General features: G+C 35.8%; 1 protein-coding gene across 2 annotated transcripts in view; it reads right to left on the bottom strand.

The window, feature by feature from the left end:
- The window catches only part of LOC149548194 (uncharacterized), a 140,146-nt gene that overhangs the window by 60,269 nt on the left and 63,979 nt on the right, over window positions 1-15,898 (bottom strand). For both annotated transcript variants that reach the window (XM_089792238.1, XM_089792239.1), the window contains 2 exons: window positions 10,648-10,710; window positions 10,313-10,372 (listed from right to left, as the gene is read on the bottom strand). In XM_089792238.1, the coding sequence (XP_089648364.1) occupies window positions 10,313-10,372; window positions 10,648-10,710 (123 nt within the window). The remainder of the gene's footprint in view (window positions 1-10,312; window positions 10,373-10,647; window positions 10,711-15,898) is intronic.

Below are 15,898 nucleotides of genomic sequence, written 5' to 3'. Positions count from 1 at the left end.
TAAAAAAATATTATTAATAAATAATAGCACAACAACAATATTAATGTTAATAAATAAACCAATTAATAGAATGAAAGACACCTTTTCTCATATTAAGCTATATAAAGAAATATTAGATCACCCAAAAGGACATACAAGAAAAAAATTGAAGATATGGAACTGGTCTGTAAAAAAAAATTCTAATATACAAATAATAGATGAATTAAGTACTGTCCCGACACGGGACATTACACAGACACACATAGGAACAAAAATTAATTTCCTGCAACAAGAGCAAGGAAATATGAAGCCTATGACAATATTCGAGAATCATTTCATGTTCTGGAGGATTTCTATTGGCACATTTGTTATTATATTGTTTGTCACGACTTTCCATATCTTGCAAAGAAACATGGCCTCCAATTCAGGACTATTGAGCGTAAGACTCCTTTTGGTGTGTAATAGAAAAAATATCTCGCAATGAATATTGTCATTTTTCCTAAAGCAACTACTCCTTATTCTGGGTGTTTGAGAAAGAGAAAAGACAGGTCTGCTAGTGTTCAAACTTCATTCACAGATGGTTTAGACAATGAACTTGGAAAGTTCATCTTATGCAGCCGGAAGTTCTTGGTTCATTCAGCCTCCTATTCTTCTCAAACGTGGCAGTATACCGCTGGTTGGTAGGCACAGGTTGAGGCTGTTGTGCAACAGCCAGCAACTTCTTCAAGAAATTGGTCAATATTTATATTTGAGGCCTTAAACCTGCAAATGTTTGGAGACTAAAATCTACAGTAAGAAAAACCAGATCAAGCATTCAAACACTGAAAACATCATACGTTAAACAACAAGATGGAAATTTGCAGCCATTTGAAAGCAAATTGTTTGGTTAAATGTCTGATCAGTTAATAAGTGCAAAAATTTGGCTCACAAGCTCAACTTGAGAGAGCTCATATAAGTTTTAATTGCAGCAATCAAGCACATACTGGGGAATTAAGTTCCTTGTGCATGTTCAAGTTTAAAACTGTTGTAGCATCACCTCAAATTTTAACTGTATTCGGAAAATTTGGCAAACTCAATACTTACAAAGTCATAGAATTCAAATCTGAAACTATTCTCTAAAGTGATCGGTTGCAATTGTTCATTATAATTTTCTATCTGTTTGACAAATTCCTACAAAGAAGTGAGAATTTTTTAGATTGGATTGCCTCAAGGATCTTATAGTGAAGAATGATGTATCAAGCCAAATTGTAGGGTGTTGTATTCAGTTGTGAGCTCCTGGCTGTTGTGATCGCAGCTCCCTGTTGGTACTATTTACAGTTTGAACATTTACTTGTAGAGACAAGCGGTTTCTAGCTATGGGAAAGATACATGGTTTGAAGAAAATCATTTAGAATCTTGGTCAAGCTTAAGGACAGTTAACCCAGAATTTACAGCAGGATAAAAGGGACAAAGTACTCGGCATGTTAGATGAATATGAAACTCTTCTTACGCATGTTAGAAAAGATTTACCCTTCATTAATTACATGGATTTTCATCGAAGGCTACAACTCAAGAATATTGTGGCAAAGAAACAATACTGTAAGATAGCTCATGATCTTCTTGCACAAGGAGTCTGCAAAGAGTTGTATGAGGAGATTTCAGCAGTCAATAATTAGCCTACAGGTGGACAAAATTTCAGGCATAACAAGTAAGGAAATGAAGAATGATGGAGCCCTAATTTTTGCAAATTAGAGCCTCCGTTTGAGAAATAATGTTAGAGATTCATGATGGAAATAATGGAATTATTTCCATTGATGTCAATGAGAAAGGCACCATCAGTATCAAATGTATGCATATGAGGAAAATTAATATCAGGGACAACATATAATTACTTCGCACTTGAGCATTGCAAATATGAAAGGAGAAACTGATCCAGCAACAAATAAATGATGATAGAGATATGGAGTTCCTCAGTCTGACCAAAAAGAAATATCATATGCAGTTGTATATTAGAGACTTAATGCTGCAACTAATACAAGGAGGAATAAATATATAAGTAACAATTATATATTCAAGTGACATTGCTAATACATAACAGTTTGAGTCTGTGATGAAGCTGGAAAAGATTAAAAAAATATGGTCAGCATATAAAACAAAAGTGTGATCGAGATCATGCAGAAATATAAAGATGAACCTCAACCACTATGTCAGAAATCATGCAGTTCATTCCAAGAATATCGGTGTCATTAGTCAAAGAAATCGATGTTACAAACAATAGAAATTATGGTTAAAGTCAATAAGCAACGATATAATTTAAAGCTATTGCTTCTAAAGTAATTAACATCTGAAGGAGATACGGTTGTCTAGTCAGCATACAGGAGTTCCACGTCATTCACAAGAAATGTATACAGCAAATGGGCCCGATAAAGCAATGACAGGGACAATAAAAGCAAAAGTAAATGGCAGTGACATTGGACAGGGTATATACGCATGGCTCCAGCATGTATGGACAACTTATGCAAGTCACAGTCAATATCGAATTATTAAAGACAACAAATAAACTACTGGACAAATACGATATTGTGGAGATATGTGTCGCTTAGAAAAGAAAGAAAATACTCCACTCAATGGTGAGGAAGTCACACTAGACAAAAAGAATCATTTTTCAAACTTGACACCTATGAAATGAATTGGAGTGCAGTTACGTTGGAAGAATGATATAGCTGGCAGATATTCCTAGAGTTTCACAAATGCAGGAATGAAATATACAAAAGAAACCACTAAAAGCTCCAAATCAATCCAAATTGTTACAAAGAAATTTGGCCCATAACATTCAACAGGGATTCCTGTTCATATAATCAACATATGCTTTACAAAAAAAAAATACCCGATAACATTGAAGAATTGCAGACCAAGCCTGCGGACTAGACTATTACTGATCTATATAAACATTTTCAGGAAAGAAAATTAATTGTTTAGAGTTCCTGTGATTTCCTTAAAGATCTTCGATAATACCATAATCTCATCAAAGCAAATAAGCGGAGATTTAATAAAGAGAAAGAATAGTAAGTTTGAAGCCCGATATATTAAAAAGGTGTGATTAAGATATGTTAAGAATATGCAAGGGAAATAATGTTTCACTTTGAAGAGTAACCATCATATACAAGTTAAATATAAAAAGGAGATGGATAGTATGAAAATGAAAAAAAGAAGTGAAAGATGAAAAAAGCATTATGGAAATATATTCAGATTTTGTAAGGAGGACAGTGGATTAAGAGGTGCAGCTTGTAACATGAACTAATATATTATATTTTAATGATCAATAAAAGATCTCTGTTTTTGTTCGAGGCAAAGAAATAAATTGCAATTTGGATTTGTCCTTTGTGGTCGGTAATGTGATTATTGAATTATTCCTGACAATGCTTATGTATTAGATCCTTCGTAGCATTCATTTTTGATAATCACGGACGGTGTGAAACATATGTGTTTCTTCATCCATGTCTAGTTGGACTTTCGCTCCAAAGAAGTTAAAATCCTTTTGGACTAACATTGAATTGCATATGTGATTTATCTTCTGCATTTAGAGCACAGGAACAATTGATGATATTTGATGTATATTGTCCCATAAAGTTGTACATAAGAATCTTCCATGTGGTAGACTCTTTTGCCCAAATGAATAAGGCACTGGTCTTTGGAATCATTGGAAGGCAATCACGGGATTCAAAGTTGAAGTTAGTGATTCTTTTTTGTATCTCCTTGCAAGCATCAACAATTATAGATAAAATTTTATATAAACATTTAATCATTTCAAGCATTCATATAACTTTATTTTGATCGAATTTAAATATTTTTCCAACCTAAGAATTCACAAAGTTTACATTTGCTATAGAAAAGCTTTGAACCAAGTAATCAGGGTTTAAAGTGAAGGTTTACCCGCCTAGGTTCAGCGAAGCCTAAAGTGCAGGGGAATTGAATCAGGAGGTTATTTCCATTCATTTGCCAAAATTGATTGAATAATCCTATTGGAGAATTGGCAAAGCTCTTGGATTTCCAATCTATGGTTTTGGGAACCAACAAAGAGGAATTTACTACACAAGTTACAAGTTGTTTGGAAAGGAAGAACAACCAACTACCAGTGATTTGCAGTCTTCATATGATCACAGGAAAGATGTTAACGATTGCACAAGTTTATGGATAGGTAGCTTGGAGATGGAGGTATCCTACAAGGCTACCTAAACTAGTACACTTGTCGAGCACATTGATAGGTCACATGAAGAATTTTTCCAATCAACTAACGATAATGACTTCACACCTTATGCAAGTGTTGATGCTTATCTTGGTCTAAGTTTAACGGTCCCTACATATGGTGTGAATTCTTCTTGTGATGGATCTTTTTTGACCATAGTGTTGTCTCCATTTCCTATACACAGACGGACATAAGAAATGACATTCCTAGCATTGATATGTGATGAAATGTACTCCCCTACCTCATGTGCACCCAATTGCTCTCACACACCTACTAGTTCACCTAATTTAGAGAATCAAATGAAAGTAAATGAAGATAAAATTATTGCAGTTGTATCAAGTTTTATGACATATATGGGATGGTTGGAAAGCATTTTTGGAGGGAACAATTAGAGAGAACACAAAAAAGACTCAACGAGGAGTTCTCACATTTGCCGGTGATTATGGAAGGGATGAAAAAGCTGAATTTAGATTATCTTCATCTTCTTTCAGATCATGATCATCTCTTCAATCTTGCAGAGACTTATTCAAAGGCATTAAGGAAGCAGGAAGAAGTAGACACTCTAAATCCAAGCTCTTGAATAATGACACCCTAGAGGCTACCTTAATGGCATCTCATGAAGCTGAAAATCGGATTGTTGAGCTTAATAGGAAATTAAGATGTCAAGCTCTACTATATCTCACCAGTGAGATGTGAAAGTTGAGGAGTTTGTTAATGATGATAGCACGAGAGTTGATCAAGATGAGTGATTCATTTGCATTAATTAGCTAAGGTTAGTGATTTTTATCGCAACTATATAGTCACGAGCGCTCATCATCTCTCTTTTGATCCATATGAGAACTTGATGATGCGTAGGTGTAGATTGGCTTAGGGTTTCCATCTTCAGAAAATGGAACTAGAGGTTGCAAGTATTCGACTCAGATGAATGTGGGAGATATTTTGCAGGGACATCAGTCAGTTTTCCATCGTATGGATATGTATCTGAGAGGATTAGTCACTTCTACATCTAAAAGATTTCATAAAGATAGATGGTTACAGAGTCATTGCTACATGCAGGATTATTTGTAGAGCTAGCATATCTACGAGAGTCTAGCCGAGGTGGGAGATAATTGTGGGGTTGCAAGTACCTTCAGAATTTGAATTTCCTCATAGGTAATGAATGTGAGAGCAATTTGCTTTGGGACTTGAGTGATGATAGAGTTCACGATGTAGTTTGTGTGGGTTCCATTGATTGGCTTCACTAAGATCAATGTTGAGCAACAAGAGTTTGACGATATTCATGGGATGCTTCTATTCTAGGATTGGGATTCCTTCATTGCATTAGGACTACAGTCAAAGGTTTGAGCATTATAGCATGTTGAATGCATTGAGAGAATATTGGTTCATCCTTGGCCTTCTTGGATATGTCTTGATTCCAATAAAAAATTCTTGTGCGCAAGGGTTAGATAATTGGCATGATGTTTGTCCTTGTGCAATTGTGGTAGGCGAGATGGGTTGTCTTTTTGAGTTGTTCTCTTTTAAGATGTTCACTCCTAAGACCCCTAATGTTGGATTACTCCATCATTTCTAGCATGGCGGCGGGGTGATTGTGTCAGTTTGGTAAGTATTATCATTTCCATTGATGCAGTCATTACAGTACTTGTTAGGTGATTTTAGGGGCATTTCACAAGTCTTCGCTGGGAATCAAGTTGAAGCATTTCTATGGGTGGTTATGTATTAAGGAGCTCGATGGAGAGATTTTCTTTGTTCCCTTCTGGATAGAGGTCGGTATATTGTTGAGCTCCCACCTCTACTCAACATTAGAGATGTATGTGATTTCAGTTGGAGTAAGGTTCTCAATTGGATAAAGAAATTTTTATTTTATGACAGTAGCACGTAGCAAGTTGACTTGACTCAATATGCATGTGAGATGATTTGGGATCCTAGCATTCAATTGAGTGGTACATTGGTTCATGTTGAGTTGCTTCACAACTCCGAGGTTCAAAATGTTTACACCAGTACAACATAACAGGTCAACAAAGCATCAACCTTGTGGCAAACCAAACATTTGGTTTCAACAGGCAAGTGCAAATTTTTTATGTGTTGTCCCATGGGCTAGCTAGGATTTCACATGGATCAAAGAGAGAATTAGCCAAGCCACTACCACTTTCCGGCCAATCAGGGTTGTTTTGGCGGGGTTCCCAAGTACTTATTATTTAAAGTAAGGTAGTTGGGGTTCACTATTCTTGGCATTTTAGTGTTGGAGTGGAAGCGTCTCATCGAGACCTTTCCAACAAGCTATCACATATGATTATCCGAATCCATCTGATTGGTAATTTTAATGCCTAAATGATTTATTAATAAAGTGATTATTAAACTTAAGTTCATATTATTACAATGTTACACCGGCGCGAGGTGCGCCAATGTGGGGGGACATCGGAACGAGTTTCGGGTGCCAGAAAAAAAGGGCCTCAATTTGGGGACGGCGAGGGTGCGGAGGGGGGGAAAGGGGGGAGGGTTGCATAGTGTATATATATGACTAAAAATGCTAATTATGAATGATACTTCAATATAACATACCAAATATAGTTGAATATAGAAAATTGAAATGTGATTCACGAACCATAAGTTCAAACTTGAAACTTGAAACTTCATAACCATTACCAATGACCATTGAACTTAGTAAAATGCTAAAAAATTTAAACATAATGATAATAATGATAATAATAAATCAAAAATATAAACCACACATAGTACCATGTAAGTCAACCATTGACTATCAATTTATCAAATGACAAAGATGAAAGATTCAAAATTCATTGTTCAAATATGAATATCAAAAAAGAAATAGACCTCATGGGACACACACAAAATTAGGGTTCCCTTGCTAAAAGAAACAATAAAAAACAATTGCAAAAAATGTTTTTTTTTTTTGACTTTTTAGCCAACATGTCAGTTGCACCCTAGCCGCAACCGAGCGCGCACCGCTGCACCCCAAACACACCCCCGTCCCCGCATCCCACTCGAGTGTTCCGACCGGTACAGCCGCGATGCGTCTACACTTTTTGCATGGTGGGGGTACTCGGGTGCGCAATGTACCCGCACCAAGGATGTATGCACACTCGGTGCGCTAAGTTTTTGACCCAAGTGTGCGCACCCGAGTAACACTGCATTATTATGTGTCGCTTTATCATTATAGAAGCACTTTATTCATCTACATGGGAAAAGGGATATTTAAAGGGGAAATAAAGAAACAAAGAAAGGAATGTGAAGAGTCGCCAAGTTGCACTTAAAAGAAGAAAGTGAACTCCTTTGCATCATGCTTGAATTATGTTTTGATTTCTTCTCTTGGAGAATTTGGAAGCTCAACTTTCAACCAATTTGAGGATGGAAACCCTCAAGCTTATAGGCAATGGATAGAAGCTCGTTGTCTTCTGGAGATATCACACAAGTATCTCACTTGTGCTTAAAATCTTTATTTCATATTATCCAGTCTAACTGTAGATTTTTGTATTTATGATTGGATCTTGTTATTGTAGTACTAAGATTGAAATGCAATAATATCTATTTTTATCTGGCTATTTTGTGATATTTTGCTGTTAATTAGAAATATATTGCATGAAAGCATCTGTTTAAATTTTTTAGATATCTTTTGAGAGAATTTGGGGAAAGTATCCATTGGGGATACTACAAGCTACAACATACAGTTTCTTTATCGTCTATTGAGGCACAATATAAGAAAACAATCAGCACAAGTTGTGAAGCAATGTAGTTAGTTGCAAAGGATATCAATTGATCTTCAACTTGATCAAAACGAAGTGATCACATTCTACTATGACAATCAAAGTGTACTCGAGCCATAGTTTATAACAAACAAACCAAGGATTTCACATGGATCAAAGTGAATTTTAGCCTAGGCAGTACCACTTTCCGGCCAATCAGAGTTGTTTTAGCGGGATTTCCAAGTACTTATTATTTATAGTAAGGTAGCAAGGCTTCACTACTCTTGGCATTTCAATGTTGGACTAGAAGTGTCTCACCGAGACCTTTCCAACAAGCTATCACACATGATTATCTGAATTCATCTGATCGGTAATTTTAATGCCTAAATGGTTTATTAATAAAGTGATTATTAAACTTAAGTTCATATTATTATGTGTCACTTTATCATTTACGTGGGAAAAAAGATATTTATAGGGAAAATAAAGAAAAAGAGAAAGAAATGTTAAGAGTCACCAAGTTGTGCTTAAAAGAAGAAAGTGAGCTCATTTGCATCATGCTTGGATTATGTTTTGATTTCTTCTCTTGGAGAATTTGGAAGCTCAGCTTTCAGCCAATTTGAGGATGGAAACCCTCAAGCTTAGAGGCAGTGGACAGAAGCCCATTGTCTTCTGGAGATATCACACAAGTATCTCACTTGTGCTTAAAATCTTTATTTCATATTATCCAATCTAACTGTAGATTTTTGTGTTTACGATTGGTCTTGTTATTGTACTACTAAGATTGAAATGCAATAATATCTATTTTTATGTGGCTATTTTGTGGTATTTTGCTGGTTAATTTGAAATATATTGCATGAAAGTATCTGTTTAAATTTTTTAGATGTCTTTTGAGAAAATTCAGGGAAAGTATCCATTGGGGATACTACAAGCTACAACATACAGTTTCTTTATCATCGATTGAGGCACAATATAAGCGAACAATCAGCACAAGTTGTGAAGCAATGTAGTTAATTGCAAAGGATATCAGTTGATCTTCAACTTGATCAAAAAGAAGTGATCACATTCTGCTATGACAATCAAAGTGTACTCAAACCATAGTTTATAACACCCAAACCAAGATTTTGAAATCTAATGTCATTAGTTAGCCAATAATGAAAACATTTATCTTTATTACCGTCCTATAGAGGATTAGAAATAATGCTTTCTTGAAACTGATAAATGATTTGTTCATTCTTGTAGGCATAGTTCAAAATATCATTATCAGCAACTTTTCGCCAAGATCAATAAAAAAGATATCGGCAAATATCAGAGATAAGTTGGAAACTTCTCAGAGAAATATCGGGAACTTAAAATCTGTTTTTCCAATCCTGATGGAACCTTCTTTCTCCACTTTACCCTGTCCTCTCCAAATCTATTTTCCCAATCAAAAAATGCGTTTTTCCCTTTTCTGGGCCAGCGGCGATAAGTTTTCTATTTATCGTGATAAAATTGAAAAATATTGCCTATAATTTACCAAGTTCTCTGCAATATTTTCAAACTTCCTTGTGATGTCTCATCCAAGATAAGTTGACATTACTTCTTCGGAGCCAAAAGCTATCGCGATACATAGACTTATCGCAGATATATCTGAGATGTTTAGAACCATGCTTGTAGGTATTGTATTTGTTATACAATTCCCAACTTATATAAAGCAGCATAATGTAAAGTAAACAATAACTTGTGCATTCAATATTATTATATGCTTCAATTATAAAGATTTAATTTCAATTGCAATAGTCTGTCTTCTAAAATAGTCGATTATGTTTGATAACAATATCTTATAAAAATTTGATAAATAAAGAATAGAGTGCGAGTACAACAAATATCATGTGCCTAAAGCTGCTTAGATGGTAGAACAATCTTCTACGGCACAAATGATAAGTATTGATCAATGATATTGTTGTTCATTACTGTGACAAGGTAGATCAATGACATGAGGTTGTTGATGCCTTGCAAGTTGATACTACTTGGATTTCATTAGCATGTTGTTTATGCTTTGAGATGCTCGTATTTCAATATACGAGGCAAGCAAGTGGGCTTGCTTGAAGGAGACTCAGTCTTGGGATTGTACCAGAGTAGAGCAAGAATCCATATTTTGATTGGACATGTTCCCAACCACCATGTATTGATTGCCTGCTGTGTGCTTCCTTTGGCCTATTCCCCTTTTCAATGATTCATTCGCATGACTGCATAAGCACATCCCATACTGTGCCATTGACTTCCATAGAAGAAACTATACTATAATAATTTTCATCATTGAGTTAAAAGCTTGCTTGAGCTTCAAACTTCAATAAAGTCAAACATTATACTGTAAAAAGTTTCAAATCTTAAAAAAATAAAAAACTACATATAAGTTTTAACAGACTACCTCTTTCTTAAGGCCAAAATTTTCATAGCTCAGCTTTTTCACTTCATTGTCTGTGCTGACCTGCAAAACAAAACCTAATAAAAAATCAATCTCATATGATTTTGAACAGCAAATAGATGATATATCATATATGTACATTTTATCTGCTATATTGAATTTTCTTCAAAAGTATACAATGAATTCAGTCTCAACCTGCAAGTGCTCAAACATTTCAAACAGATTCAACTAAAGTTTACACCTTAATTCAGATCCCAACTGATTTACTCATGCTGAAGCCTCAATGGATTTTTATGCTTTTAGCAAATGATTTGTGAGAAGACTGATATTATTTTTACCTCTTTCTGTAGAAGTAAGTTTTTTTCAGCTTTTAGTCTTCCAATATCTTCATCTTTACAATTCTACAAAATAAAACCCAAAAAATACCATTATCAAATAGAAAACAATACTAATATAAAGTTGCATTAAAAGTTTAGCAAAAGAGTGGAATCTATAAACATAGAAAGAGATGCATAGCTCGGTATTGATTAAAATAATGCCAAAATCAGTCTTTTAATAGTAAAAGCTCTCTGAAAAAGCAATATACTCAAAGAAAATCTAAATGTCAATTATATTCATGCCGTGGATCTAGGCAAATTATAATTCAAGTAATGTTAAAAGGGATTTGTAAGACTTCAAGATCATCAACAATCTATCAATGTTTTCCTGCAGATGAAATGTGCAATAAGGAGATTAACAAATACCATTTGCGTCCAACTTAAGCTGAAATTTATTATGTGAAATCTTATCGTCGTTGTTTCTGGTTTATATTGTGTGTGTTTCTTTGCATCTTTCTACTCCATGAGCTTTCTATCGTCCTAATGATGGATCATGAAGTGTGATTCAAAATGTTGATGGAAAGTACACACAATCCAAACCAGAAATAACAACAATAACTATAATGAATTGTGGAAAACTAATATCCTTAAGAAAAAACTTGTTGAAGCTTCAAAAGGCAATCCTAGACCAACAGTGGACTAGAGATTATAAGTACTCATTTTATCTCCTACAACAAAAGTCTCTTGTGAAGAGTAAGAATCTTCTACAAGTCTATATACGCCTGAAAATGATGTTACTAGTATTTTTTTCGTACTGACTCAATGATATATTAACCTCACAAATTTGGAAATGGGAATGGTCAGCTCAAACTTTTGCCAAGAAAGGTATTCTGGATCATTGACTTTACCTAATCATCTTCAACATTTGCACAATGACTCCCGAACACTTGTTATCGTGGTGACCTAATGTCCCCACTTTGATACTCTAAAACTTAGAAATCGCCATCAGACACTTAAGAACCCTTTAAAAACTGCCTTATAAACAAAATATTGCACAGCCAACATCACTGTCAAGATTTCTCAGTCTAGCCAATGGGTGGTGATGATTCCTTTGTGTTTTCAACATCAACAACAAGCCCAGTGTTGTTGGCCATTTTGAAATATATGTTTTTAGTTTTCAGACCACTATATACAGACTTGTTATAGCCATTTCCAAAAGCAGAATTAAACAATAGCACTTGCACTAGGATATATTAAATTATCAGATCTCAGCGGTTGTAGGGTAAGGAAAACTAAACTGTAATATTCTGGACCAAATTTTTTAGCCAAAAAAAGAATTCCAATTTTCAAAACAACTAAAGACTGTACAGCTTACTCCAAAATAGTACAACCTGCTCAAATAAGTATACTTTCACACTAAAAGGCAGCACCTCCTCCAAGTTAGGTTGTGGCTGGGTTAGGGAGTGTAATGTCCCCGATTTAGCAAGGTCCAGAAGCCAGGGTTGATCAGCTCATAATTGTGACCCTTGTGAGGTGATAGTTGGATTTGAGGGTCTCAGTTGTTGACTTGCTATTTTTAGTAAGTCTATTTATTGTTAGTTGCTATTTTTGGCAGTGCAAAGTTGGCACAGTGGTGATTGTCATTTGTTCAGTCTTTTGCATGGGATAAGATTATTTAATGGCGACTCATATTTATTGCATTGGTTATGAGGCTCTATGATTATTAATGCTCTTATAATTATTAATGCACGTTATGTTATAAAGTGATGTTGTGTAGTTGAAGCCTCTTTAGTGAAAGGTGTAATGCTGAAGAAAAGTTGCACAAGGGAGATTATAAATATGACTCATTTTTAGAATTGGTATCCAATTGGATTCGGGGACCAAGTGAATTCTATTTTTGTAATAGATAATATCATCAATAACCCTGAATCTATCACCTAGAATCTACCCATCTATGATCTAACACGCAAACATGTTCTTGGAATACTCAACTAATAGTTGAGACTTCCAATCAGCTGAAATCTCTAACATAGCACAACAAGTAGCGCTAGCTGGTCTTGTGGAAAGTACATCCGCTACTACATTATTCTTCCCCTTGATGTATTCAATGTCAAAGTCATAAGCTTGAATCTTGTCGATCCATTTTTGTTGCCTCTTATTCACTTTTGTGTTAATAAGAAACGAAAGCTTTTATGATCGGTCCTTACTACAAAACATCCACCCACAAAATATTGTTCAAACTTAGCTAAAGTGTGCATGATAGCTAACATCTCATTATAGTAGGTGAGTATTGCTTCTCATGATCCCTCAACTTGCTGCTCTTGCAAGCAATAGGAAGCCTATCCTGCACAAATATTGCTCCTATACCATCACCTGAGGTGTCACACTCCAAAATAAATGGCCTAGTGAAATCTAGTAATGCTAACACTGGGCACATATTCATCACCTGCTTGACCTTATCAAATATCACCTTTGCATCCTCTGACCATCTAAAAGCTTCTTGTTTTGTGAGATTAGTAAGTGGTGTTGCAAGCTAAGAGAACCCCTACACAAAACTCCTATAGTAGGAACACAACCTAAGGGATCCCCTCAAATCTGAAACATTCTTCGATGGCAGCCAATCTAGTATAGCTTGTACCTTTTCCTGATGAACCTTGACACCATTAGCTCCAATAACATGCCCAAGGTACAAGATCTTTTTCAAGCCAAACTCTCACTTGGATTCTTTAGGAAACAATGAATGCTACTCCATGATACTCAGAACCTCATCAAAATGTTATAAGTGCTCCTCCCAAGTCTTGCTAAATGTCAAAATGTCATAAAAAAAAACCAGCATGAACTTGCACAGCTACTTATTAAATATGTGACTCATACATGATTGGAATGTAGCAAGTGTGTTGGTGAGTCTAAAAGGCATCACCAGAAACTCATAGTGTCCATAGTGGCACCTAAAAGTTGTCTTATGCACATTCTCCTCACGGACCCAAATCTTATGATATCTTGAACAAAGATCAATCTTTGAAAAGGAGATAGCTCCATGTAATTCATCCAAAAGCTCATCTATGTTGGGAATGGTATACGCATTCTTGATAGTCCTTTTATTCAATGCCTTGTACTCAATACACATCCATAGAGTCCCATCCTTCTTTTTGATCAAAAGTAATGATGAAGTAAATGGACTTGAGCTCGGTCTAATGTGCCCCATGTCAAAAAGCTCTCTAATGATCTTCTCAATCTCCTATTAATGTATAGGGTGGCGATAAGGTTTAGTAATGATTGGCTTCGCACCCTCTCTAACTCTATCACATGCTCGAACCCACGGTCAAGAGGTATGCCAGGAGGAATACCACCCAAAAACCCCTTTGTGCTTGTGTAGCACTAACTAGATATCAATGTGATTTGTTGTCCTAAATCTGAAATGGATTTAGTGGAGATAAACAAATGTGCTCCAAACTATGTATCATCATCTCTCAAGACGGACTTCATCCTATGAGCCGAGACGATCTTGGGACCTCTATAAGCCATAGTTCTAAGTATGATTTGTTGATCTCCTCTCATAAACTTAATCTGCTTCTAATCATGATCGATAGTAGAGTTTGGAGCCACAATAGACCCAAAATAGCATCCATCCCTCCTAACTCAATTGCATAAGAATTTGCAATCAATGTGTAACTACCCAACTAAATCTCAAGCTAGGATAGCATCCCAGAACAATCAAGAAAATCTCCTCCAGCAACTTTAACATCAAAATTTGGAACTGCATTCACCTGTAACTTCCTTTTTGCTTCTATGGAGGCACTAATGAAACTATGTGTGGCCCCCGTATCCACTAAGAGAACCATTTGCTGCCCTTTAACTACTCCCTTTAAACGGATAATACTGCTTGTAGGTACTCTTGAGAGTGTGGCAATCATAGGAGTCTTGCCTAAAATTTGCCCCTCAACCTTTTCCACTTGGGGTAACTCGAGATTGCCTTTTTCATCATTGTCATCAGATTTGTTGACTTCATTTTCATCATCTGAAAGTACCTCAATATAGTTGACTTTACCCTTTCCAACGCATCTATGATCCAATGTCCAAGGCTCTTTGCATGTGAAGCACAAGTTTTTCCCTCTTAACTCATTCTTGGACTCAAAACCTGCCTTTGGTGGACAAGCCTTGTTCTGATTTAAAGATTTCAGGCTGGTCTTTGACCCCTTAAAAGGCTTTTTAGCAGGTTGAAACTCTAATGATGAACTATCTAAATCAAGTGCCATCTTGATTGCATCTTGGAGGGTAGGGGGTTTCAGCACTTTAACAAACCCTTTGAATCTCTAACTCAAACCTTCCACAAACAACATCAATTTCCTACTTTCAGACATAACAGGGACCATAATAGTATCCATTGAAACTCATCAATATAGGTGTCCCATGCACCACTATGCTTAAGTTGGGCTAACTCTTTGTCATAGACTTCTATATCCTTCTTGTCAAATCTATTTATCAGCTTGTTGCTAAATTCCTCATATGAGTTAATCGTGTTACAATCTTGAGTAACAAGGTAGTGATGCCACCAATCACAAGCTGGTTTGTCCAAATGCATAGTAGAAAACTTGATTGCCTCAGTCTCAATCATATGTTTTAGTGTAAGAAATGTATCCGGCTTATGTATCCATGCCATGGTTGTAGTTTTCTCTCTACCATCAAATACTAGTAAGGTAAACTTGTTCGCGGCATGCTTCAAATCCCTATTTGGACCCCTTGGCCTTCTATCTTGCCTTGCTCTTATCATTTTCCTTCGTTGTCCCATTTATTGAACAAAGCTTAAATCCGCCTTAACATTATCCGAAAACAAATCCCATTTGGTGAGCATTGCCATGACGCTTTCCGAATAGCCATTGCTGCTCCTGCATTAGCAATCTCAACTTCCTCATTATCTTCAGCATGTTGTCCTTCATTTTGTCATCAAAAAATGTAGGTAACACTACGAAACTTTGCCAATTGAGTTGTTTGTACTTCCAAAGACTTTAGCTGGGGCAAACAGGCGGTCAACAAATTGATGGTGCCCAAGTTCCACACATGGCCACTGCAGTGTTTTATGCTCTTAGCTGAAACCCTTCTACCAAACTTGTTGGTGATGCCATTTGCATCAATACTAATGTAAAGTCAGAAAATGTATGACAATATAACAATATGATGGAAACCCATGCTTTCTTTGTCAATTATTATGAAAATCTTTTACCCCAGCCAAGATTGAGAGACTCCACAAGGTAACAAACGTTGTTAGGGTCTT

The sequence above is a fragment of the Cupressus sempervirens genome, chromosome 7 (assembly GCF_028749045.1).
Source record: "Cupressus sempervirens isolate cs-2001-9-10 chromosome 7, ASM2874904v1, whole genome shotgun sequence".
NCBI lineage: Eukaryota > Viridiplantae > Streptophyta > Pinopsida > Cupressales > Cupressaceae > Cupressus > Cupressus sempervirens.
Note: the sequence above shows the minus strand (reverse complement) of the source record. Positions and strands in the feature narration are given on the sequence as shown.